Source organism: Furipterus horrens, unplaced genomic scaffold (assembly GCF_987537825.1).
Source record: "Furipterus horrens unplaced genomic scaffold, mFurHor1.1.pri manual_scaffold_1, whole genome shotgun sequence".
In the NCBI taxonomy this organism is placed as follows: domain Eukaryota; kingdom Metazoa; phylum Chordata; class Mammalia; order Chiroptera; family Furipteridae; genus Furipterus; species Furipterus horrens.
In genome coordinates, this window is record NW_028327171.1 from 166,385,129 (window position 1) to 166,409,794 (window position 24,666).

Below are 24,666 nucleotides of genomic sequence, written 5' to 3' on the forward strand. Positions count from 1 at the left end.
ACTATGGGGGCCACCACCAGGTGACATGTTGTTTGTGATTGGGCAGCACACCTCCCCTCCTTTTTCTTAATAACAGTGCCTTAATTTTTCCTTTAAGGGATTTTCCTCCATTCTGTACATTGTGGTGGTTCCATCAGTTAAGCTGCTCTGCCCCAGGCTATTAAGAGATAGTCTGTGACCTAAGTTGAACCAATCACTATTCTTCCAGGAAGTTGAATATTAAGTAAATTCAAAAAGGAAAAACAGTGGGAACTGAATTGAGTGTCCATTTCTTCCATAATCGAAGTCCACTTGTTGTTAAGCTCCTCATTTGAGTACTTGTTCATATATTATCTTAAATATTGATTAGAGGCTTGGGATGTGCACATTTTGCTTTGCTAGCTAGATACTATTTATATATGCTCTCTTTAGAAAAGGCTGTTTCTGTATGCATTGTATTATTCCACATGACTCAGCACAATGTAAATACTTAGTAACAAATGAAAGACCAATTTTGGAAACTCCATTCTAATAATGTGCAACATGCAAGCCAATTTATATCCTTTTTGAAACAAGTTGGTAAATAAATTTTTAATTGCTACAATTTAAAGTTTTTCTTGGGTATAACAGTTGTCTTAAAGAGAATTCACAATGACTTGTACACCTAATAATCTGAAAATAATGTTAGCATGGGTCATACTTCCCCAATTTTAGAAAAGGAAAGAGAAACTAAAATTCTATTTCAGACATTAGTCTCTGAATTAAAAAAAAAGTTTTGGGGAAAACAGACAACAAAACAAAAGCCAATATGGCTTTGTCTTGGATTTGTGATTTCCCCTGGAAACAAGCTGAGCTGTCTCTCTGCTACCAGACAGCACTGGAGGGGAGTTAAGTTGTGTTGTTTGACTGATATACAGAGTAGGTGATTTTCTCCACTTCTAAAAAATAAACGGTATGTTTTCTCAGAATCATCTAACTTATAACATTTAATTGAATGCTTACAAAATTCAAACAGCAAACAAAATGGTTAGACATCATAAACCCAAACAAGCTTGATCATATTAAGTGTGAAAACACAGAATATGGTGTACTCTTACAAATCACTTACATGTGCTTAGAATACACAAAACAGTTCACCCATGATAAACAGCAGAACATATACATTTTCTTCTTCTAATTTTCTTTTCAAAAATGAAAAATTTATAGAAGGCTTTGAATCATGTGGTCCTCTGGTTTGTACTTTAATGTGATACACAGTTCAGCTATGAGAAAGGAGTGAAAATGCCAATTTGGAGCTTTTTTGAGTCATGTGTAATGGTTTCTGGAATTTGCCTTGAACCCACACTCGGTGCATTTTCACTTGTTTTTTCCTGTTAACTTGTAAGCGATGATCAACCAGATTTTGCTTCTCGTCTAATCCAGCCTTGCAAAACATACTGTGGACTTCCCCTGTGGGACAAAAATAGCAATCAAATATATGACATATGAATGGGGTGAGTGGGAGCAGTCAAGAACATGAAACATTAAGTGGAATGACTGACCGTCTAAATTTCATTTAAACTAACAAACACTCTAGTACAAATTGGTGAAGGAAACATGTGAAACCAACTGGGTTTCTTATACTTCACTCGTATAAAAAGGTTAACACAGCAAGCACAGATACACAACACTATTGGGTACAACTTTCAATATTTTGAAAGGCGCCCCTGTTTGAGTTTTAGTTGGTTTGCAGAGACCCCAAATGACACATTAGAATAGTATTCACAAAAGTCTGGGGAAAGTCTTTGAATGCAAGATTCATTTTAAATAAATTTTTTTTAAATGAGGAATTGAAAAAAGCTCAGTAATTTTCTAAGGACTCTTAAAATTACATGCCTTCCTTTGTCTGTGGCATATCACCATTCTTTTTTCATATCTGGACCAACGGTACCTCCAAAATGGAACAGATTATCTCTTCATTTGGGTATAAGGATGGAACAAGTGGTTATTTAAAGCAGTTTCAACTGGAAAAAGATTAGAAGGCAAAAAAGGCCATTTTCAAGCTTTCATGTAGAATAGTACAGTCACCAAAGTGTGAAGACATCTGATGTTTAATCAACTATTGAAGCCTTATTTTCAGAGCTTTTGAATTTTTTCTCTGCAGCAATAACCCAAAAAGATTTTTTACAGCTAATCACTTCCTCCTATAGATAAGCATACCTTTAGTAAAGAAATAGGCTCTGGTACCGTCTCCTCGAACATAAAAATTTTCAGATAAACAATGCCCTAAAAAAAAAAAAAAAAAAAAAAAAAAAGATCGTGAGAAGAGAGACTTAGAATTCCTTAAAAAACAGAAACAAAAACAAAATCTTGGCGTGACATATAAATGAGGCATTCTTTAAAACACATGAAAATAATTTGAAACTGAATATACTATTACCCTTTTTAAAACGAAGCTGAGTCTTATCGTATCTTCCATAGTCCCGAAACAACAGCATTCCCCCAGGTTTCAGTAACTTGGACAATCGGTTTACAACACCTTGCATCCTTTGAAAACAAAACAAGTTACCCTGTTTGCAGAAATCTTGTTTTATATGCCACATTTAACTTTCTTAAAGATGAAGTAAGAAAAGCTTGATAAGGCCAAAGAAATCTGAACCACAAAAATAACAGCAATGAAAACAAAAAATTTTGTATAGAGAAAAAAAGCAGACATCAACTTACTAAATTATCAGATCAAAAGGCACAGAGTATCAAGAAAGCACCCAAATGACCAGAGTGGTAACTTTACAGAGCTTGATGCATGAGGTCAAAGCTCAACTACAAAACCACATGGACACTGGTCCTGGCTGGGTAGCATAGTTGATTAGAGCATTGTCCTGATACGCCAGGTTGCGTGTTCAATCTCCAGTCAGGGCACATACAAGATTCAACCAATGAATGCATGAATAAGTGAAATAATGCCTATCTCCCCCACTTCCTTTCTCTAAATATTAATTTAGAGAAACAGCCTACCTAGACATTTTCTGATATTTATAGCAAATTAAACCAAGGGAGACAAAAACGGCGTCACTCCATTTTCCTTGCAAGATAAACAAATATGCCAGAGTCATTCCAAATTGTACATATCTAAACAGAGATCACCCTTCTTCCAAAACTAGCTCCTTTTATTCTGACTTCTTTATTTAGTTCAAAGGTACCATCATTCACCAAAGTGTAACATCTCAGAGATATCCTTAACCCCTTTTATTTTCATCTTCTTCCACTAACCTCTCTAAAACCATTTGGTCATCAAATTCTATTTTTTAAATGATGTCTTTGATATATTTTCTCTCTTTTGTTTCCCACTGGTACTCCCTTCGTGCAAACTGCTATCTCCTTAGGCCTGAAAACAGAATAGCTTCCTAACGTGCTTTATTATTCTCCCTGTCAATTCTTCCTGCATATTACTGATGAATTATTCTGCTTAAAATGATGGTTTTGTCAAATCATTACTTTGCTCAATTAATTTTTACAATCTCTTTCCCACCACTTCCTCATCTGAAGCATCAACACTCACCCAACTATTACCTGCTTGGTTCTGAGCAGTCCATGCCTTTGTTCATGTGGTTTCCCCTAAAAGAACTCTTTCCTTGCTCTCTATTTAAATTCTATCCACACTGCAAGCCAGCTCCATACTGGGAAGCCTTTATTTTCTTTCTTTCTTTTATTACTTATTCTACTCATCTGGTTCCCCATCAAATATGACCCCTTGAGACTGCTCTTGACTTAATGTTTTTGGTTAAGTGTTCAGGGACTTATTTATGCAAGAGATGGCAACGATTTCAGATCTTATTTCAATGCCCAGTGTTCGACATTGACTGCCTACAGAGCTCTGTTGGGAACTCTTAGGGCTCACTGGGAATGATGATCAGAGTACAAAATTGGTTATCAATATCTGCCCTGGGCAAAGAGTGGTAAACGGTAGCCAGGGTGCTAAGTCCTTGCCATCTCTGCTTATCCACATTATTTAAAGCTTCTGAGATTTTCTTATTTTAAAAATGAGGGTTTTGTACCAGATAATCTGTACATTCCTTCCAATTAAAACACTGTTCAGTGGAATAATGGGGTAAAAAGCTGCCAGACTATGGCAGGTTATTAAGGAAGTAGGTAGTGAGAAAATGAAAATAACTATGAAAACAAGAAAAAGGTATAACAGAAAGAGGTGGCACGATTAGATGAAAAGCTCTTTTAAAAAACTGGAACAAAGCCCTGGCTGGAGTGGCTCAGTGGATTGAGCACTGACCTATGACTCAAAGGTTGCAGGTTCAATTCCCAGTCAGGACACATGCTTGGGTTGCAGGCCAGGTCCCCAGTTTGGGGGTGTGTGTAAGAGGCTACCAATTGGTATTTCTCTTCTCTTCCTTTCTTTCTCCCTCACTCCCCCCACCTCTAAAAATAAATAAATAAATAAATAAAATAAACTGGAACATAAGTACATGAAAGGGGGAAAAAAGTATTTTTCCTTGTTTATTTTATTATAGGTTGTTCCCCCCCCCCACACTGTGCTTATATCCTTAGGCTTTTGCAATTAAATAAAACTAATCCTTAAAATAACTCACTTTCAGGATAAATGTTTTATTTACAGAGAAGTCTCTTTTTGCAATTATTACTAAAATAAGCATGAAACCAAAATGCAAAGAAAACGAACAGCCAAATACAGTTGACCTTGAACAACACAAGTTCGAACAATCCAAGTCCACTTGTACATGGACTTCTTCAGTAAATATATTGGAAGCTTTTTTAAAGATGTCATTATTACTGTGAAGTAATTGTATTGATTACACTAGATTACCATAAAGCAATCATATTGCTGTTTCTCCATTATCAATTTATGAAATGTTATACCTCTAAATAAATGAGTTTCTTTTTCACAGTATCTTTTCATTTTTGATGTCTAGTGTTAGTAATATTTATAACATCGACAGTGTTTTGTACCATGGAAGATAATACTGATGTAGGTCCTGACAATCCAGCTTGTAAACAGAGGATGTAAACTTATGGCATCAATAAATACAGTACAGTACTATAAATGTATCTTCTCTTCCTTATGATCTTAACAATATTTTCTTTTTACTAATTTTATTGTAAGAATATAGTACATAATGCATATAACATCCAAAATATGTGTTAATTGACTGTTTATGTTATTGGCAAGGTTTCTAGTCATCAGTAGACTATTAGTAATAGTTAAATTTGGGGGAAGTTAAAAGTTATATGCAGGTTTTCAGCTGTGTGGGGGTCAGTACCCCTAACCCCCGCTTTGTCCAAGGGTCAACTGTATTTTAAAATGTAGCTACCTCCTTCTGTAAACCCTTTCTTCCCAACTATCCTTTAATGTCTGGTGTTGTGGCTAAAAGGCAAGTGGTGGGAGCTGCTTTTCTTGATCATCCCATCTGGACTCATAATGCAGTTCCAGGGCCAGTTCCGGAGAACTGTGGAAGTGGGCGGGCAGAGAGTTGGGCAGGTCAAGAATGGGAGAAAGCCCCCTTTCTTTCTTTACCCGACTTGGGCCAATTCTGCTATCCTCACCTATCTCTGAGTGAAGGAAGAGAAGGAAAAAAAGAGATTTTTTAAAATGAGTGTTGACTGCCTACTCGATGCTTGGGTCTGTGGTAAACACACAATATTTTCTTTTATTTTAGTGACAAGAAGAATAATAAGCTCTTCTTTTGTAGCCTCCTATGGTTTATTACCATTAAAGCTGGGTTGAACTGCTTGACGTTCATTTGTGCATGGATTTTACAAACTGTCAAGAAGCTACTTCTCTAGAAATCTCCTGGGTCCGAATCTACTACCATAGTTCTAAACGACCCTAAAGATACCGCCTTGCCATTTCACTTACTCTTGCACTCTTCCTTCTCATTCACCCTTCTTTTAGATCATTCCCATGTATGTAAGAAAGTGGCTACTGACATGATACATCCGCATTTATTCTATAATAAATAAACAGAATGAACATACTGTACTATAAAAGCAATCTTTCTAAGACATCTGCTTTCCTTTCTCTTTAATATTCAATTCAAATCATGAGAAAAAATATTACCTCAACTAATTTCAGATAGTCCTTTTGTGGTCTTATTGGGAATTTAAACATTTCCTGTTATGGGTGTCAAACAGAAAATCTTGTTCTCTATCCACCTACTCCATCTTTTAAACTATGAAACAAAACACATAGATGACATCTTTCTACTAGTACCAACAGTCTAAACAGATTAGAAAAAAAAAAAGGGTTATAGAAACTGGGAGGAAAAAGTAGCTTCCTGGAACCTGATACATCTCACTAAGTACAAATAATATCTTTCATTCATATTTATTTAGAAATCTAATTAGTTTTTCCACAAGTCATCAAAGTGCTCATCTCTGAACAAGAAGTAAAAGGGCCACAAAGGGTCCTAGTGATCTTGTAATTGCAAAGAAAGAAGCACACAGTAACTCAGCTTCTTTGGGCAAGGATCACACTCATCAAGACAAAAAGTAGTTGATGTCAAGCCTGTATCTACTACCAGAGGCTCTTTCCTGGAGATAATCTACTACACAGTAGAAAACCCAATTTTAAGAAACCTTATGAAGGCACAACCCCGGACACCACACATGTGCCTTAATACATATGAAGTGGCAGAATTTTAAGAAAAGTGATCATTTTAATTGTTGGTAATACTAGCTCTTTATGTTTCCTCTATGGAGAAAAGCTCTATTTACTGTTTCAAAACATTGTGTGTGAACCAAAAAATTTAAGTTCATAAATATTTAAATAATGCCACTAGGTCAATATTAGATTATAAAGGTCCAAGGTTAATCTGGCAAATCTCGATAATCCATAATTCCCTAGTGGGCTTCTTTAAAACCATTTTTTAAAGCCCCTTGACAGACCTGTGTGAAGCCAAATAGATTCACAGCTCACCTCTTCATGAATGTTCAGTAAGATGCTAAATCAAAGATGTTTGTTTCTGATCACCAAGTACAATTTTCCCCTTGGGAGTCTATTAGGCTGTTCTGAATTTGTAATTTCCTTGAAGCACTGTCACTTTTAATAGGTATGTGTCTTGCCAGAATGTGCTCACTTCATTCTGACAGTGACAGAAAGCTCACTAATGAAGCAGTTTGACCAGTTTCTTTCTAAAAGTCTGAAGAAAGGAAAAACTGCATTTAAAAGGCTGTATATTATACATGATGTAGTTCACTAAATAATAAATTCAAGAGTTGTCATTTTTGCCTTGATAGTTCTAAAAACTACTCCTGATAAAAGGGCTTCGCACATCTGCTTGCCCTTTTCGCCGTCACTCACCTGTCAGGATGAATGGAGGAGAGCACAAAGACAAGGAGGATGACATCCAGGACCCCATCCGGAAACGGGTAGGGCAAGCCGTCATCGCAAACATCGTGAACAAAGGCACAGCACTGGGCTGCTCTGTAGGACGAGTGTGACTGTCATGATAAAGGAAGAAAAAGAAGAAGAAAAAAAGAGTAGTTAGCACTCTTAGCGTATTTTTCTTAAAATAAAAAGGTTAATTTTTTTACTTCTCCCAAGTGCCTTTCTATTATAAATTTGAATGCACTTTCTGTCTGTTTCAGTATTGTTAGCTTATTTCAAAAGCTGCCATCAAAAATTAAGTGAAACACTTGGACTTGACTGCAATCCCTCTTTCATTTTCAAAGTGGAGTAGGGCAGCTTTTATGGGTCAGTCGGCAGCGCTGTTGGGAGACTACCCTGTGGTATTTCAGAGGCTCCTCAGCTCTCTCTCCCAATGCTTCTTCCACGCCTCGTTTGGCTTTTAATATACGACGTAATGAAGAGTAGGTAATGGTGATGGTTGCATTGAATTATATACTTAAAATGGCGAATTGTAGGGTATGTAAACTATATTTCAAAAGATTGCATTAGAGTCCACACACACACACGAAAGTCACCTACAAAAACAACACTACAAGGATCTATACCAAAATATTAACATTGACTCACCCTTGGACTCTAGGCAGTGTGATTGTAAGTAAATTTTATCTTCTCCTTTAGGCTTTTCAGTATTGTAGAAAAAGTCTACAATGAATAACTATTACTCTTATTATCAGAAATTAAGTTCCATGTGTTTACTATACATTTTTGTTTGTAGAACTTCCTTTTCTTTTCCATTTCCTAACATTAGCAATACCTCTTCTTGCTAAGGGCATGCTCATTAGCATTTGGGGACTAGTAAAATACATCCAGGTTCCCCACTGCTTTCCTTACCTTCTAGGACATTTTAGATTTGCAATATATACCTGCCTTTTCAGTGGTATTTTTCAAAATTTTTAATTTAATGACTGCCTACTATGTGCCAGACTGTGTGTAAGGCTTTAAAGACATAAATATGAACAAGTTCACCATGCAGGAGCGGTTGGCCTTTCTAGCTGTACTAGTCCCTTGAATTCTATGTTAAATTCAAAACAACTTCTATTGTTTTAGGGTCATATCTTAGGCTTCAGCTGATGATATGATTCCCGGAAATAGTAAAAGCTCAGTTAAAAATGGTCACAGATAACATCTGATACAGAAACACCCCCCCCCCAACAATCACTTCAACAGCAAATAAATCAGATTCTCTTTTTTTGTAGTTTGTAATACTTTTTAAAAAAAATTATTTATTATTGTCGTTCTATGACAGTTGTCCCATTTTCCCCCTGTTGCTCTACCCTGTCCTGCCCTGTCCCCCTGCTCCCAGAGGCAATAACCCCCCCCCTTTAAATCAGATTCTTATATGGCTCTCTTTAAAGAAAATATAAGGCATACCTTCACTAGCTCCACAGCTCCAGAAGCAAAATCACAACAATAAAGAAAAGACTCTGGAGCATTCCTATAAAAACAAGAGAAACATTTAAATCTAGAATCTAGATATGTTCAGACTGCAAAAGAAAGAAAACCAGGTTTGAACTAGTTAATAAGTATCTCCTTAACAGAATTTTGGATGACACTTGGCTAGTCATTTTTTCCGTGTAAATATTGTTTGCTATAGTGGTTTGTGGGTGCCTTCATGTTGCTTCTGGCTGCTATGGATTTTATCGCCTACTTGGGGCCTAACTGGTGTTATACAACCACTGTAGGGCTATGGGTAGGATAGGCTCCTGGAGGTATAAGTCTTAAGAATTTTGAAGGAGGGTGATGGAATTGCTAAGTGGGGAGAGGGGAAAAGGAACAAGGGTTTAGGGGGTGGGAGTCACACTCCAGGAATGAGAAGCAGGGTTGACCCCAAGCGTTCAAACTCGTCTGAGGCAGGATATGTAGGAGGGTTTGAAGCACATAATTAGAACTCCTAATTTGATTCAGGAAGCATTTCAAGCAAGGAGGACTTTTAAATAAATATGGAATATAAGCACAAAAATACATTTAGCAAAATCTCACCCGGGCTCAGATTATACTCTTAAATGCTGTTCACTGATGAATACTATGTGCATGTAGAACTCATTTGTTCTGTGGCACTAGGGATTGACATTCAATTTAAGACCTGTCCAAATAAATTCAATTATGAGGAATAGAATTTGGTTATGAAAAGTTAACTAGTACTCAATCAAAGTTAAAATTTGCACTGTTTGTCTTTTCTCATCTGTCCCATATGAACACAGTGCCTTACTGCAGCATATGCTCCTACTGTTTCCTATGAAATTCATGTGTTTGTGACTGGTAATTGCCGGTGGTCACAGATGTTTGAAATGTTCTCAATAAACTCTCAGATGCATATGGCACATGTGATGTGATGGCCGAGGGCAAGGGCTCTGGAACCAGACTGCCAGAAGTTGGAATCCTGGCTTTACTATTATACTTAGTTGTGTGACCTTGGAATAGTTAATCTCTCTGTAACTCTTGTTTCCTCATCTTTTTTTTTTTAATGTAAAATATCTTTTATTGTTGTTTTCTTCTTTAAAAAAAAATTATTGCTATTCAATTACAGTTCTCCCAGTTTTTCCCCTGTTGCTCTCCCCTCCACCTGCTCACTCCCTGCCAGCTCCCACAGTCAGTCCCCACCCTGTTGCATGGGTCTTTTATATTTGTTCCTTGACTAGACCTTTCCTCTTCTTTTCCTTGTTATCCCCTCCCCCTTCCCTCTGGTCACTGTCAGTCTGTTCCCTATTTCCATGTCTCTGGTTCTATCTTGCTCTTTTGTTTGTCCCTCATCTTTCAAACAGAGATAATTATGACATCTAAGGCGAGTGTAAGGATTGGTTAACTCAAATAAGTAATGTTTATAGAAAGATGTCTAATTTAGAGTAAACACCTAATAAATGTTAGTCAATATTATGTTTTAGCTGTTGCTATTATTATTATTGCCATAATAATAAAGGAAGACCTCCCTCTGCCTTCCATGAACTTAGAAACTTAAGAGTTTAACAGGATTTTGTAAAAACTTCCACTTAACTCAAAATGCTTCTCAGGGCACTGGCACATCTAGATCATTATGAAAGGTATGCCCTCTACCTTTGGGGAGTGGTTACTGAACGCCCACATGATAAAGTACAGTCTAGTTGCTAAATGAAAACATGGGCCATTTGCCATGTGTCCTGCTAGGGTGGCAGCATGACCTCTGAGACTGAATTCCCAGGGCATCTGCAGCCCAGGCTGACATCTTGTGATCACCCAGTGACGTGTCAGAGCTTTTCTGTAAAATCAGCTGACCGCTTTGGCCCTTCTCCCAGCAAGCAGGTGTAAGTGCCACTACTACCACCACACCACCAGCCATTCTCTTGGCAGGCAGTTTAAGGATTAAATGATCCTTGGAGAATGACATGACTTCTCAATTCTGAAAGTGTAATTACAGTAAAATATTCTGAAATGTAAAACATTAACCATATACTCTCCAAAAGTATAATAAAACACAATGTCTTAGGTGGGGAAAAAAGTCTGATCTTCCTTTGGGAAGGTTAATGACTGGTTGCCTTTAAAAATTTTTTTTTAAATGTTTATTAATTTGAGAGAGAGAGTGGAAAGAGAGAGAAACATTGATTGATTGGTTGCCTCCCATACGCACCCTGATTGGAGATCAAACACTCAACTCAGGTATGTGCCCATGACTGGGAATCAAACCTGCAATCTCTTGGTGCATGGGATGATGCTCCAACCAACTGAACCACACTGGCCAGGGCACTCGTTACCTTTTAAGATGAATTAATGAGCTCAGATTACTGAGGGACAGTGATTTCTAAAATGTGGATATGAGGCAAAACAAAGACACAGACAAGAAAAGCCAGGGAGTGAGGAGGCAAGAGCTTGCATTTATTAGTTGAAGGGAGGTTAGAAAGGGAAAAAGACAACTAACAAGTGGGAAATAAGAAACATTAATGAGTCAATATATACTGAGCTCAAACTATCAATAGGTACTGCTAGGTTACCTGGAAAATCAGATTTGGGAAAAATATGCTTTCTCCCTCAAGGAATATAAACAGTAGTTGGAGAGATAAGACATAAAGAAATGACATGCTAAATAATGCCTTGAGATGAGTTATAAAGTAACACATAATCCACTGCCAATACTGTAGATTTATATCTATTATAAGCTTGGAGATCACTGGAGTGAAGGAACCTGGCTATGTGCTAAAAGAACAGGAAATTTCAGTTCAGAAATTGAAAAAGGGAAAACAGAGGAAATAAGTACAGAAAAAGAAAGGCCATTCAGAACTGCAAATCTGCATTACTTCTGCCTGGTCACTTTAATTGATTATTTGATTCTATTAGGGAACTACTTACTATTCATTTTGTTAGGTTTGTAATAGAATTGGACAATGTCCTGATTTTTTTGAGATACATCCTAAGACCCGTCATATTTAAAAATAAAGTGTCATAATGTTGGCATTATACTAATAATCGTTGAATTGATGTGGTGGGTACATGGAGATTCATTGTGTAATACTCTTTACTTTTCTGAATGCTTTTGCATTGTCATAATTAAAGTTAAAAATAGCATCTTTAAATGAAAAATATGCATAGAAAAAAGACTGAAAAGAATTACAACAAAAATTCTGTCAGCAGCTATGTTAGGAAAATGAGTAATTCCTCCCATTTCCTCTAATGGAAATGTTCTGGGATGTTGATTTTATAATGGAAAAATAATGTAAAAGCTATCGTGCAAATTTCCAGCCATAGGTAAAACGTGTTAGAAAAGTTTTGTATGGTGTGTCCTTTCTGCCATGGAGACACTAAAACATACAGGTGAGGTGCTGAAGAGAGAGGGCAGGTCAGGCAACATCTCTGTCCCCATCATCTAATTCTTTCTTGAGTTGTAGGGTTAGTTGTTGTTACCCCCCAACAATTTCAAGTCTAGCGACAATCATTTCATATTCAAAGGTTTTATCCTGGGTGTGGCTCCAGAAGTAATGAAAAAATAAAATGAAAATTAAAATATAAGCTTTCAACTCAATTCTTTATGTGTAAAATGACACCTATGTATCCTTGAGGAGCAAGTCTTTAAAGTTTAGCAATTCACAGCCTAGTGGGAGGATTAAATCTCTTGCTCCTTTCTTATTCTTTCTTCAACACAAACACGAGCTTAAAAAAATACTTCAGCCCAATGTGGACAACCTATGGCTGTGAAACCCTATTTTCAGAGTAGTTTCCAGTTCAGTTGAAATTAGGCTCTAAGACTAAGATACTGCCTTTGAAATTTGCCTTAGTCATTATTTATATGCAAACAAGAACTCTACTGGTATATACATGACAACATTTTCCCAGAATTTCTCAACATCCCATACATATCTAAAACTCACTGCAAAGTGTTCAGAATTGGGAAAACACTATTTCCAGCACCACAGCCAACCTAAAATTAAAAGAACAAATAAATATCATGACACAAGGTTAAATTTTTCTCACCAATGTCAAACTTTTAATTAAAAAAAAAACTAGAAGAAATTTACTGGACCTCTGGATATAGGAGAGTTTTCTAAACTCAAAAGCAATGGAATTAATCACAAGAATAATACTGAAAAATTTGACTACGGAAACATTTAAAATTTTTACACACCAAAAAACAAAATAAACTGAATTAAAAGATAACCAACACACTGTGAAAAAACATTTGCAATAAATACAATAAAGGGCAATACTCATTAAAAAAACCAACTATGGGTAAATAAGCAAAGAAAATAGAGAGGACACAAAGGAATTACGAATGGCTTCTAAACATTTGAAGAACTATACAACTTACTTAATAATCAAAGAAATGCAAATTAAAACATGGTATAATATAATTTTTTCTCTTATAAAGCTGAAAGCACAAACAGAAGAATATTACAATCAATGAGGATGTGATGAAACCCACCCATGTTGTCATGAACTGTGAACTGTATTAGTACAACTTCTTAGAAAGCAATTTGGCAATATATATTGAGTATTAAATATTTTTATAAATTATGAACTAACTTGGGTTAATCTAACTCAAGATTAAATTGGGTTAATCTAACCCAAGATAATAAAAGAAAATACGGAAAAGTCTATGCCCAAAGATGTTTGCTGTAGAAACCTGAAAACAATTTAAATGCCCAGTAGTGTGAAAAAAGATAAGAAGTACTCCACATAGTAAAGTATTTTGCTGCCATGAAAATGTTTATAGAAAAATTTTATAGATAGGGAAAACAACTTATGATATAATGTTAAATAGAAACAAAGCAAGACCCCAAAACATAGGTATAGTATAGCTGAACTATATAAAACAGTATAAACAAAAGGAGAAAATGTCAGTAAAATGTTAACAGTGGAATTATAGATAATTTTATTACTCTTCTCTACTCTTTAGCAAATTCTCTGTAATTAATATATTCTACCTTTATAATCAGAAGGAAGAAGTGTATTTTTAAAAACAGTCAAAGTCTATACCAAATTATAACAAATTATATAGCTCGTATTTTTATTTCACCTAAAAAGGGCTAACAACGGAAAGAGATGGAAATTAAGGCCAAAACTTCATTTGTATTTAAAACCACTTTCAAGTTAGATATTAAAACAGACAAATTAAAAAACTTAAAATCACACACTGAAAACCTGACTTATTAAAGAGTCCCTTAAGTTTTTTTTATGCGCAAAAGTATCCTGAAAACTTAGTAGATTTGATTGTTTTCCCCCTAAAAAAATCTGGATCATTAATAGAGTACACATTTTAAAGTTATTTGCCACCTCCCATCTTTGCCCCTGCAGTACAGTACCTCTAGAATTCTGAACGTGGCATTGCTACCAGGAAATAGCTCAGTCTCCAGGGTTCCTTTTTTGTGTTCTTCAGAGTCTAGGTTGGAAAAATTGGATTCTGCTTTGCTTTGACCATCTGACAAGCCAGAACTTTTCTTATAATTTTTTTCTTCAGGCAGAGTAGAACAGTGTTTTCTTGAGAAACAACTTGCAGCATTAGTTTTTACATGATCCCATGATAATTCTTTTGCCTTCTCTTCAGTTTTTTGATCAACTGGAAGAATTTCAGGAAATTCCCTCAATAGCCAGTTTCGATCTTTGAAAAACTTATTCTTATGAATCTTGTAAAATGTGTCCCAATATTTATTAGCTTCACTCTCATACTTAACTAAAATAAAGAGAATAAAATTTATTTTACTATGAATTATATTTACTATTAGTTGTCGTTCTAATAACAAAATATATTTAATAGTTAAATCTGTTAAGCATATTATTTATTATTTATCATTTACAACTATATTTACTATGGAATAACTTTAATATTATAGTTATCTGATTTTTAAAAAACTCTTAAAGGTTAAAACTATAGAGTACTAATTTTCTCAAAATATGTCAATGTGTGAGGTCTTTATAGTTCATCTGCTTCTGTCTCAATAGTTTAGCCAGTAAGTTTTTGTGAGGAATATAATTATTACAAACTACTTTCTACAGTCTAATCTTGGAATCTGCATAATCACATTTTTGCCAATAAACTATAAGGCTCTTTACTGTCTTAGAGAAAGGACACCATACTTTTTTTGTCTGTGTAAATGCAGTTTCAACACAATGTCTCTGCAAATTGGTAACCAGACAGGAAATTGTGGTATTATAAATTACATAATCTTAGAGCTAGAATGGTCCATTGAAATAGTCTGCTCCAATACCCTTGTTTTGCATTGGAAGAAAAACAGCACAGAATTGATAAACCCAATTGTCCCAGGGCCCTGAGTACCATCACAGCAGAACCAGGACCATGTATAATATGTATCCTGACTCCTGGAATCTAGGGCCCATCCCATACCTCCATTCTTCCCTCAGCTCTAGAAGAATCTCTTCCTATTGACATCTTCCTATACAAAGCCTTAAAGAGAATTTCTGATGCCTTTTTAAAAGAGATATGTACTTTGTAACGTTATCCCTTAGATTTCACTGGATCCCAGGGTCAGGGTTAGGTCAAGAGTCTCAAAACTTTAGAGAATTCTTTGCTTTCTGCCTCTTTCTATCTGTACCTTAAATTAATAAAATAATTTACTCACTCCCTCATTCACTCAACAAATATTTCTTGGGTATTATGATGCACCAGACTTACTCTCTAGGGCTAATCCATAGGTTAAGAATTACTTTCACTGAGACTTCCGGCCAAGATGGAGACCTAGACTGACACACTCCATCTCCCTCCACAACTAAGAAGGAATACAACTACCGCAAAACCAGAAATAAGCAGAAGTTCCAGAAAATAAATGGAAGTCCAATGTATGAAGTTTTAAAGAAGTGGTATTCATCCGGATGGGTAGGAGGGGCGAAGCCAGGGTGGAGAGGTCAAGCTGTGCTGGTGGCGGCAGTGGGACGGTGGTAAGTACAGACACCCGTATTTAAGAGGAGGTGTGAAGCACCTGGGGAGCACCCCTGGCTGCAGACCAGACTCGCCAGCTTGTGATTACAACACCAGGGAAGGCAGACCACCATTGCCTCAGAATGTGAGGGTCAGAGGGCATGGAGATGGAGGAGGAGGCTCCCGGTCTCTCAGTGGTGAGTGAATGGCAGGAACCCATCTTGGACCCCCACCCCCACACAAAATGCCACAGTGTGGTGAGAAGGGTCGCCCAGTAGTGACAAATGCATGGGGCTCCACCCCCTATAGCATAGGTGTCACAGCCCTGCCCAAGAAGGAAAGGTAAACACAAAACTGTCAGGATGGCACAGATAATGATAGAGATCCTGGTGATGCAGCTGACCAGACAGCAAATATCTAATCCAACAGCTCAGCAGATAGGAAATCTTTATGAGGCTCAGTTCAGAGCTTTGGTTATAAGAGTGCTTACAGACCTAACAGCAGATCTTAAATAAGATGGGGAAGGAATGAAGGCTAGTCTTGCTCAAATGAACAAAAACACATATGAAACTAGTGGTGAGGGAAAGAAAAACCAGGGGTCAAATCAACAAATTGGAACATAGGGAAGGAACAAACAGTCAACCAGTGCAGAAAGAGGAAACAAAAAGTGAGGAAAATAAGGAGAGGCTCAGAAACCTATGGGAAAGCTAAAAGCGGGCCAACATCCGAATCATAGGGTTGCCAGAAGGTGAAGAAGAAGAACTAAAAGTTGAAAAATTATGTGAAAAAATAATGAAGCAGAACTTCCCTAACTTGGGGAAGGAAATAGACTTGCAGGTCCAGGAAGCACAGAGAGTTCCAAAACAACTGGACCCAGGGAGAACCACACCAAGACACATTATAATCAAAATGTGAAAAATTAAGGATAAAGAGGGAATTTTAAAAGCGGCAAGAGAGAAGAAGAGAATTATGTACAAAGGGATCCCAGTAAGACTATCAGCTGATTTCTCAAGAGAAACTCTGCAGGCAAGAAGGGACTGACAAGAAATATTTGAAGAAATGAAAAGCAAAAACCTATACCCACGATTACTCTATTCAGTGAAGCTGTCATTCAGAATAGAAGGGCAGAGAAAGTGCTTCCAGGACAAAGTAAAACTGAAGGAGTTCATCAGATCCAAACCACTGTTATATGAAATGTTAAAGGGACTTGTTTAGGAGAAAGAGGATCAAAACTATGAACATTAAAATGGAAACTGTATCATAACCACCAACAACAGTAGCTAGGGAACCAAAACAAAGGCAAACTAAGTAGACAACGAGAGTGGGAAAAGAATTATAGTTATGGGTAACATTTTGAGGGCAGGTCAGCGGGGGAGGGGGGATCGGGAGAAAGGGAGGGAGATGATGCAGGAATTAAGAAGCATAGTAGGAGGGAGTGGAGTAGACAGGAAGATGTTGAGAAGAACTATATGCACAACCAATGGGCATGGACTAAGGGGGGGGGGACAACCGGAGGGAGGGGGCGTCACTGGGTGGAAGGAAACAAAGGGAAAAGAAATTGGGACAACTGTAACAGCATAATTAATAAAGCATATTAAAAAAAAAAAAGAATTGCTTTCACCCAATGTAGGCACATGATACTTTTAAAAGTACTTTCAAAGACTAAAAATCCTATTGACATAGACCCATTTTCAAAATTCATTGTTAAATGAAAAAGCAAAGTGTAGAACAGTAAGTGATGATGCACCATTGGTTATAGAAAAAGAAAAGGAAAAAGAATACATGTGTGTGCATAAACAGAAACACACATGCACATATATACACACATTTACTTATATATGTACAGAATAGTTCTGGAAGGAGAATCATATAACTGTAATACTGGTTTGCTCAGAAGAGAAGAACTTAATGGTTCAAGAATTTTCATTTGAATTTTGATCTGTGTGAAATTACCATATACCAAAAATAAATAGTTTTAAACTAAAAGTAAAAATAAATAATTTCTTTCATAAGTTTAAAGAAGCCCCTACCCTCAGAACAAGCAGGGCCTAGAGTCAGTTTCATCTCTGTTATGCAGCCCTGTCCCAAAGCCCTTATATTTTTTATTTTCTTTCCATTTTTATATTTATGACCTTGTACCATGGATCTCTACCCATTTGGCCACAAGACTCCCTTCTCATGAAAGCTGAACTGTGTCTGGCAGCAGGACTGTTATAAAGACAGAAACTCCCATCTGTACTTAAGGTCTGAGAAATGAAAGTCGATCTCTGTAACAAAAGAATTATGCGATGTTGAAGTCCAAGGCATACTCACGTCCGCACTAATGGAAGGAAGCCTATTTACGATTAATGTAAAACTGTTACATGTTTATCTGTACAATAGTCCCAGCTCTACTTTTAAAAATTGGGGTGTATCTGATATACAAAGAAAACAAAACAACATTTTGAACATCAGACTCAGGAAGAAACAGGAACTGCCTAATTTCCCCAGGGTCTTCTCGCACCTTGTTTTCTTCCTTTTACCTTAAAAACTCTCTTTGTCACTCACTCTATGCTGGTAGGTTTTTCTGATTAATAGAAAGCAACCACCTCACAAGATCTATATTTAGTCAAATCTATAGGGTCTGCGTTTCCAATACCAAGCTACTTGTAAAGTGAGTTTGAACGTAACTATTAGTCAACAGAATATAAAATATACCTTGATTAATTTGCAGAAAATTCCCCAGGAATTAATTGGGGGTAGGGAGGTAGACAGCAGGGGAGTAACTTGAAAGAAAAGATATTCATAGCAGTGCTATTTTTAAGTGGAAAAAGTGGAAAATAACTCAAATACCCAACAAACCATGACCAAAAAAACTATGCAGATCAAAACAGAGTAACCTTAATAGCAATTAAAATTTAAAGAATAATAAGAGACAACATTCACAAATAATGGTCTATACACTGACTGCAACTCAGACTTATTTTACATTCATTTATTACAATCAGATGAAAATCTGAAGTGATAACAATTTAATTATTATTATGTAGTACTTTCTTTCGCAGTTTTATCTATATATTACACAAAGAGAAAGAATCTTAGTTGATTCTTGATTAAACTTGGCTACACAGTTTTCTCGTTGGATGAGGGGTTGAATGTACCTCTATATTCAAGCTCTAAAAAGGCTGTGTACTTTCCTGTTAAACCCCATGAACTTAGGTAAAACATTAAACATTATCAGTTCTACAAACTACAAAATCTTGGGTAAGATTGCTGTTATAAATGAGTTTATATTACTGTTTTAATTTCTACAATTTAAAAGAAAGTGAATCTGCAGTAGGTGACTGGAATCTGGTTCAGATACTAAACATATCAAGTATCTAAATTCAGTTCTGGCCTATGAAATCTTTAAACAGGATCTGATTACTATTAGAAGATGATGGTCAAGGTCTGTAAATATACATACTTTCAAGCTTTTTTTTCAAATATTTCCTCTCATGAATTTAGAGGGAATAACCCCAAACAATTATTTAAGTCATTATACCAATAACAACATCATTAAAAATAACAACAATTACATGACACATACTGAGTGTTGCTTATGTGCCAATCAGTATGTCCAATGCTTTCCTTGGATTTTTATTCTCATTTAACCCTAACAATACCTCTCAAATAGACATATTATTATTCCAATTTACAAAGAAATTCAAGGTCAGAGGGGATAACAAAATGTTCGCAAGGTCCAGCAGAGCCAGGACCTGGACCAAGTCTATCAAGCTGTAAAACTCATGCTCTTAACACCATTTCTTTACAATGCCTTCCTAACAGAAACTCAGTAGTAACCCCACCCAAAATATCTCTGAAAATACATATTTCTTTTTTTCCTCAGGTCTCAGCTGATCATTTATTTTTCATTTTATTTTGGCATTCTACACTGTTTTGTATTAGTTTCAGGTGTACAGCACAGTGGACAGATATTCATAGAGGTTACAAAGTGTTGCTTCTGATAATTCAAGTGCCAGCCTGGCACCAGAGATCATTCATTGGCAGCCGTCCGTCTCGAGAGACGATGGTGTAGCTTCTTAAGAGTCTATCTGCACCGCCGAGAATGGCTGTGCAGTCCGACTCGGGAGTGACACGGTATCTGTCTCCTCCCGTGTTGAATCGACATCTTGCGATGACGCTGGAGTGTCCTCTCCAGTGAAGCTGAAGCTACAGAGCCTGGGCAGGGTGATATGGAGGGTCTGCTGTTGCCCATGCAGCAGACCCCCCCCTCTCTTCGCAGCTGAAGGGTCCAAGGGAAAGACGGAGTCAATACAGCTTGGCTTCAGGTGCGCCGCAGGAGTTGCCGGTGTTGACTACAACGTCAAACTGCCTTAGGGACTCCGGCTCCGGATTTTCTGTCGGGGTTTACTCCCCTAGCCTTTCCCCTGAGGAGGTATGCCGCAAGGCAGCGGAGGTTTTTTGGAGTCAGAGCTTTCCTTCTCTGATGTGCCCTGACTGGAAGATCGAACCAGCGACACTTAGCTCGCAGGCCGACGCTCAATCCACTGAGCCAAACCAGCCAGGGGGGGCACCAGAGATACTTATTACAATATTGTTAACCAAATTCCCTATGCTTTACCTTATATCCCCATGACTATTTTGTAACTACCAATTTGTACTTTTTAATCCTATCACTTTATTTCACCTCACCCCAAAACACCACCCCCCTCTGGCCTCCATCAGTTTGTTCTTTGCATCTGTAAGTCTGCTTCAATTTTGTAGGTTCATTTACTTTGTTCTTTATATTCCACATACATATAAGTGAAATCATATGGTGCTTGTCTTTCTCTGTCTGGCTTATTTTACTTAGCAGAATATCCTCTAGGTCCATCCACGTTGTTAGAAATTAATCTCTGCTTTTCTGATTCTGTACTTTCCTCTCATTATGAGACATCAAGTTAAGATTAAAACCTCAGCATGACTTACAATCAGTATAACTAAACTAAAAATAATGTTGATTGGAGTGAACCTTCATAAAAACAGGTCAGAAATACAGAATTAATTACACCTCATTTGAATTATATAAAATATAAATTATGCAAGGTTGTATAATAAAATTATGGCAAGCAAGGGCAATAAAACATATTCTACGAGAATAGATAGGTTTGTGTGATAAAAACAAAACTGAAATAGCACCCAGGATAGGCTAGGGAAATGTTAACAGGCTGTAACTTTTTTTTTCTTTTTAAAGTGTTTTCAGCAGTATCTCCAATTAATTCTGGCAATTCCATACGTACCAGCAATGTGTGACAGCTTCTGAGAACCCACAGGAGCTCAATCAAACTCATAATTATGTTTCTGAGACAACGTAAACACCTTCAGCATATGATTTCCTGAACTGCAAGAGTATCTGTGATAACAGGGGATTTTGAAGAGCTACTTTCTTGACCATGAGTGAAACATTTAGTTTCAACCTGCTGTTGACTTATCTCAAGTTCAGGACAATAATGTAAAAAGAATGTAGTGTGGAGAAATCTTCTCTGTCTTCATCTTGTCCAACTGACCTTCTAAATAGGTACATTAATGATCAATTTTTCTTGGAGGAGCATTTTCTCCTTTCACATTCCTAGGCAGCCGGTTCAGAGTTAATTGCTATATGCCCGTAGCAGTAAAAGGGATGTAGTGATCTGTTTAACCACAGCCAGATGAAGCAATTTCTCAATTATTCACTTATTAAATTCAGTAACAAGGGGAAGAAGGAGTATGACACAGTAACCATACTTAAATATTCAGAATTCACTCTGAATCACACTGAATATCACAACTAAGAAAATGAACTAAACCACTTATGTATCTGACATATAGGATATGATGAATAGGAATTATGAAAATTTATTCTAAGTTGAAGTGAAACAAAAAGCAATTTAAAATTACTTTTGCACATCAATTATGCAAATACCTAAGCTCTCAAACTTGGAAATTTCCACATGTCACCGATAAAGTCCACTGTCTAATAAAAGAAAACTCCTAAAGTTATAAAGTGAAAAGTACATTTCTAAGAGCACTGCATGAAATTTTAAACAACCAAAGCTGACTTATAAACAATACCCTAAACTTATCAGCAAACTTGTAGCTACGTTGATTTTTCACATAGGATACTCTCAAGTGGTAAGGTATTCACAAGGTAAGAAATAGTGGGATTCTTCTATTTTGCTTGACATAGATAACTCATCCTAGTTAGGTAGCTATTTACAAGGATGTTTTAAGAGTAAAAATTGCAGCGGCTTTTGTTAAGTTTTAAAAACCCATTACATTTGCTAAATAACCAGCTGAGATATAACACACTGGTGATGTTTTTAGAAAATCATAAAATTGAATAATGTTAACTCAAAAACTGCCAAATGAATCTTTCTCATTTCTCAAATTAACCTGCTTTTAAAAGAAATGTGAGCTATAATAAAATACAAAAGAAATTACCAAAGGATATGTGGAATTAAAAATCATTAAGCTGGCCACCTAATTGAAAGAAATATTGCTAATGAAAGGCTGGATGCTCTATATTTTAATTACAAAAGTGAAATGTCAACCATCTCACATCAAAAAGACTATTATTTGTGATGGGCAAGTTTTTATTTTCAGCATTGTGAGGGTGTTCTCCTGACTTCAGTTCTCACCAACAACTTAGACAACAGGTGAGACAGGGGCCATGGGAATGAGAGGACAGAGTGACACACACACAGACCAAAAGAAATGTGCCGGAGAGCTGGCCGGCAGAGGAGAACAACCAGTATTTCCTCCCAGTGGCATTAATATAGTGAGATAAGATCAGTAAATAGTGCTCATGCTGTATAATAATCTGCAAATTAAATACTCTGGGATGGGAGAAAATTGGCTCTCTTAATGGCTTAAGACTCTCCTAGGTAAGAAGGGATGGTGGTTAAAGAGGCACTGGGAGAACTGGGTCAGAGCCTCCTTTGGGTTTTCACAATGGTTGAGAGCAGAGCTTTAAAACGCATCTATTCACCTTGACCTATATTCATCAGAGACATTAAATGTTAAATTAGAAGCCTCACCCAGGGCTTCTGCAGACTAGTAGCCCTGTCATCCCTGGCAGAGACTGGACTGGGGGTGGGGGGGCATTAACTCTCACTGTAGTAATGTCCTGTCACTGAACAGTTTTTCCAAACAGAAGTGTCTTCCTTTGCCATCCTCACAGCAGCTTGGACGCTGCTCTGTGCAACCTTGCTTAAGTGTGATGGACCAGTCACCTTCACTGTGTGTCCCCCTCCTTGTTCCCCAATGTGTGGGAAGCCCACCACACTTGAGTGGCACACAGGGGGGACACAGACAGGACCTAGCAAAAACCTGGATCACTCTGAGTCATTTTAAAATGGAATCTTTTGTTCATGTCTCCACAGCAGCCAGAAAACGTGCTCAGAAAGACACTGGACATGCTAATAAGCAAAGCAAATGCTTCAAAGCAGTATCATCGGGCCTCTCCAGCCTGCTTTCCTGCTTCTGCAGAGAGCGCCCAGTCACCACCTTTCTATTTCAGTCACACCACGGTTCTGTGGGAACTGTCATTTTCCTTTACTGCGGTTTCCAAGGCCCTAAAATAACCTCATTAGCTTCACTCAAGTTCATTGTTAACATAAATAGGCCAAAATAGGCAGCCGTGTGCAGAGCACTGTAAGGGAACACTATCACCACTGCTCATGTATTTATGTTCTAAACAGAAATATTCAAAAGAGCAAGAAAAAAAATCCTTCATTTTTCAAATTATCAGGAAATATATTGTGTATAATTTTCAACTTCCTGGAAACGAATTAAGATGACTGATAACTTTTAATTCAGTTTAGGCTTGACTCTTTCTGTCACATCCAGGTGGCCACGAGCAGAAGCTTGAGTAATGTGGAAAATATGTCTGTGCAGCTGCTGGCAAAGAAGCAAAATTACACTTCCTCAGAAACAGTGTGACAGAGTTCCTGCAAAGGAATGCGACACTGGCTGATCTGTAAGCAGAACTGCCACTGGTATGCACCCTCAAATCCAACCCCCAGCACTCCCTGGCCATACTCCAGGCTGGACCGCATGGCTGGAGCTCATAAAAATAGAAGAGTTCCATCGTAGATCAGGTACTCTTCTTTCTTGTCCACCCTCCAGCACACATTCAAGCTTAGAATAAGAAGAGAGAACAAGCTCTAAGGAATAGCAAACGATGCCAGAGGATAAGAGGGTGGCACTGTCCTCATGCACTGCCTACGGGCAGCTAATGAGGGCTGTCTCATTAGCTCGGTTTCCTCAATTGTAGACTAGAGTCATTAGAACAATAGTTAACTACTGGTGGGATTAGTGATTTTCAGTATGCTTGGCTTGCACAGAGGAATGTATACATCCTTCCCTAGAGAATCTCAGGGCAGCTGATCAATCTACCCTGAACACTGTGTCTCAGGGGTTGGCAAACTTTTTCTGTTAAGGGCCAGATAGTAAGCAGTTATTGTGGTCTCTGTTGCCATTATTTAGCTCTGTAGACATAGCAAAAAAGCAGATATAGAAAATATGCAAACAAATGAGCATGTCTGTGTTCCAATAAAACTTTAGAAAAACGGGCAGTGGGCTGGATTTGGCCCATGGCCAAAGTTTGCTGACACTTGCTTTATCTAATGGGTACACTGATGTTGCCACAAGAATGACTGAGAAACGGTCATGACCAGAACTAAGTTCTTCTGGCAAAACTAACCTAGGGTGTTAGAAGCCAGAATAGTGATTGCTTGTTTTGGGGTCTGAGGGGATGGGGGAAGTACGGCAATTGGGATGAACATGAGGAAGTTTCTGGGTTACTAGTAATGTTCTGTTTCTTAATGTGGGTGTTTGGAAGATTCATTGAGCTTTGTGAGAATTAATTTGTAAGTTGTGTAAATTTCTGTGTGGGGGACCGCTTTGGGTGGTATCAGGAGCTGTAGCCTCGCCACAA

The 24,666-nt window shown here is 37.3% G+C and overlaps 1 protein-coding gene across 3 annotated transcripts in view; it reads right to left on the reverse strand.

The window, feature by feature from the left end:
* Positions 1 to 562: 562 nt before the first annotated feature.
* Positions 563 to 24,666, reverse strand: part of METTL8 (methyltransferase 8, tRNA N3-cytidine) — a 73,329-nt gene continuing 49,225 nt past the window's right edge. For all 3 annotated transcript variants that reach the window (XM_090280696.1, XM_090280705.1, XM_090280700.1), the window contains 7 exons: positions 14,158 to 14,525; positions 12,727 to 12,776; positions 8,765 to 8,828; positions 7,286 to 7,425; positions 2,399 to 2,505; positions 2,179 to 2,244; positions 563 to 1,428 (listed from right to left, as the gene is read on the reverse strand). In XM_090280696.1, the coding sequence (XP_090136822.1) occupies positions 1,238 to 1,428; positions 2,179 to 2,244; positions 2,399 to 2,505; positions 7,286 to 7,425; positions 8,765 to 8,828; positions 12,727 to 12,776; positions 14,158 to 14,525 (986 nt within the window). In that variant the 3' untranslated portion in view covers positions 563 to 1,237. The remainder of the gene's footprint in view (positions 1,429 to 2,178; positions 2,245 to 2,398; positions 2,506 to 7,285; positions 7,426 to 8,764; positions 8,829 to 12,726; positions 12,777 to 14,157; positions 14,526 to 24,666) is intronic.